This window comes from Plectropomus leopardus, unplaced genomic scaffold (genome assembly GCF_008729295.1).
Source record: "Plectropomus leopardus isolate mb unplaced genomic scaffold, YSFRI_Pleo_2.0 unplaced_scaffold17407, whole genome shotgun sequence".
Taxonomy (NCBI): domain Eukaryota; kingdom Metazoa; phylum Chordata; class Actinopteri; order Perciformes; family Serranidae; genus Plectropomus; species Plectropomus leopardus.
This window is the reverse complement of record NW_024618729.1, coordinates 1-1,094: the sequence shown is the minus strand read 5'-3', so window position 1 is coordinate 1,094 and position 1,094 is coordinate 1. Positions and strand designations below refer to the sequence as shown.

Below are 1,094 nucleotides of genomic sequence, written 5' to 3'. Positions count from 1 at the left end.
CACACACACACACACACACACACACACACACACACACACACACACACGAAAAGTAGAAAGGCAGACTTGTGTGGTGTGTTCACTGGCAGTGGGAATGCACCATTTAGTGCGTTTACCAGTGAAAAACCTGCGTCCACATACTAACTTTGGTGGTAAAGCAGTATAAGAAAGCCCTCTGACTGTAGTGGTTCTTCCACCTGAATCCTCTTTTGTGTGCCTTGTGTGTGTTTCAAGTCTGATTCCAGAGCCAACGCAGTCGGACCCCCTGGGTCTCCTGGAGCACCAGGCAGCGGGGAAGCAGCAGAAGTGCAGTGGGACGTCACTGACGCGCAGCAACAGTGTTGGCGGCCCTCTGCAGAGCATGGACTACTCCCAGAGACCTGGACATGGTGTCTCCACCACCAGCCTGCCCTGCAGCCTGCAAGAGGTGTCGGTCAGTTCTCCTTATTTTAACAAACCAATGCTATTGTGTTAACATTTTGCAGAAACCACTGTTTGTGTAGTTTATTAAAAATAATTGGTGTTTTTGGGCTGTCAGGATGGCATGGGGACAAAACGGCCAAACCCCAAGCCTGTGTCCGTACCGTACCTCAGCCCATTGGTGCTGCGCAAGGAGCTGGAGACGCTGTTGGAGAATGAGGGAGATCAGGTACAGTACTCACATGATTTCAGTCTGCTTTATTGCAAATATCTGCCACAGAGCTACTTAACCACTCTGTCATGTTCAACCAGGTTATCTACACCCACAAGTTCCTCAGCCAGCACCCCATCATCTTCTGGAACCTGGTTTGGTATTTCCGTCGGCTGGACCTGCCCACTCACCTGCCTGGTCTCATCCTAAACTCTGAGCACTGCAACAAAGGAGTACAGGTAAGAAATTTAACATGTCATCCATCATTATTCTTTCTTTCTCATTTGTTATGGCTTTTTATTCTTTCCCAAACAATTTACATACATGTTAATGTGTACCATAGCTTTTCCGCCAAAAAGTTTCAGTATAGTACCTTTGGAATCAAAGTAACACCTATGAAAAGGTACCTAGACCCTGGATCTATTTAGATACAATTCACAACTTTTCACAGTGGAAACACCAA

At 46.9% G+C, this 1,094-nt stretch overlaps 1 protein-coding gene across 1 annotated transcript; it reads left to right on the top strand.

Moving 5' to 3' along the window:
- Positions 1–185: 185 nt before the first annotated feature.
- Positions 186–870, top strand: LOC121964843 (DENN domain-containing protein 4C-like; the record flags this gene model as incomplete). The annotated part of the gene is made up of 3 exons (XM_042515026.1): positions 186–433; positions 539–649; positions 733–870. Coding segments are annotated over 3 exons (497 nt in total), but the record flags the coding sequence as incomplete, so codon positions are not given.
- Positions 871–1,094: the final 224 nt, after the last annotated feature.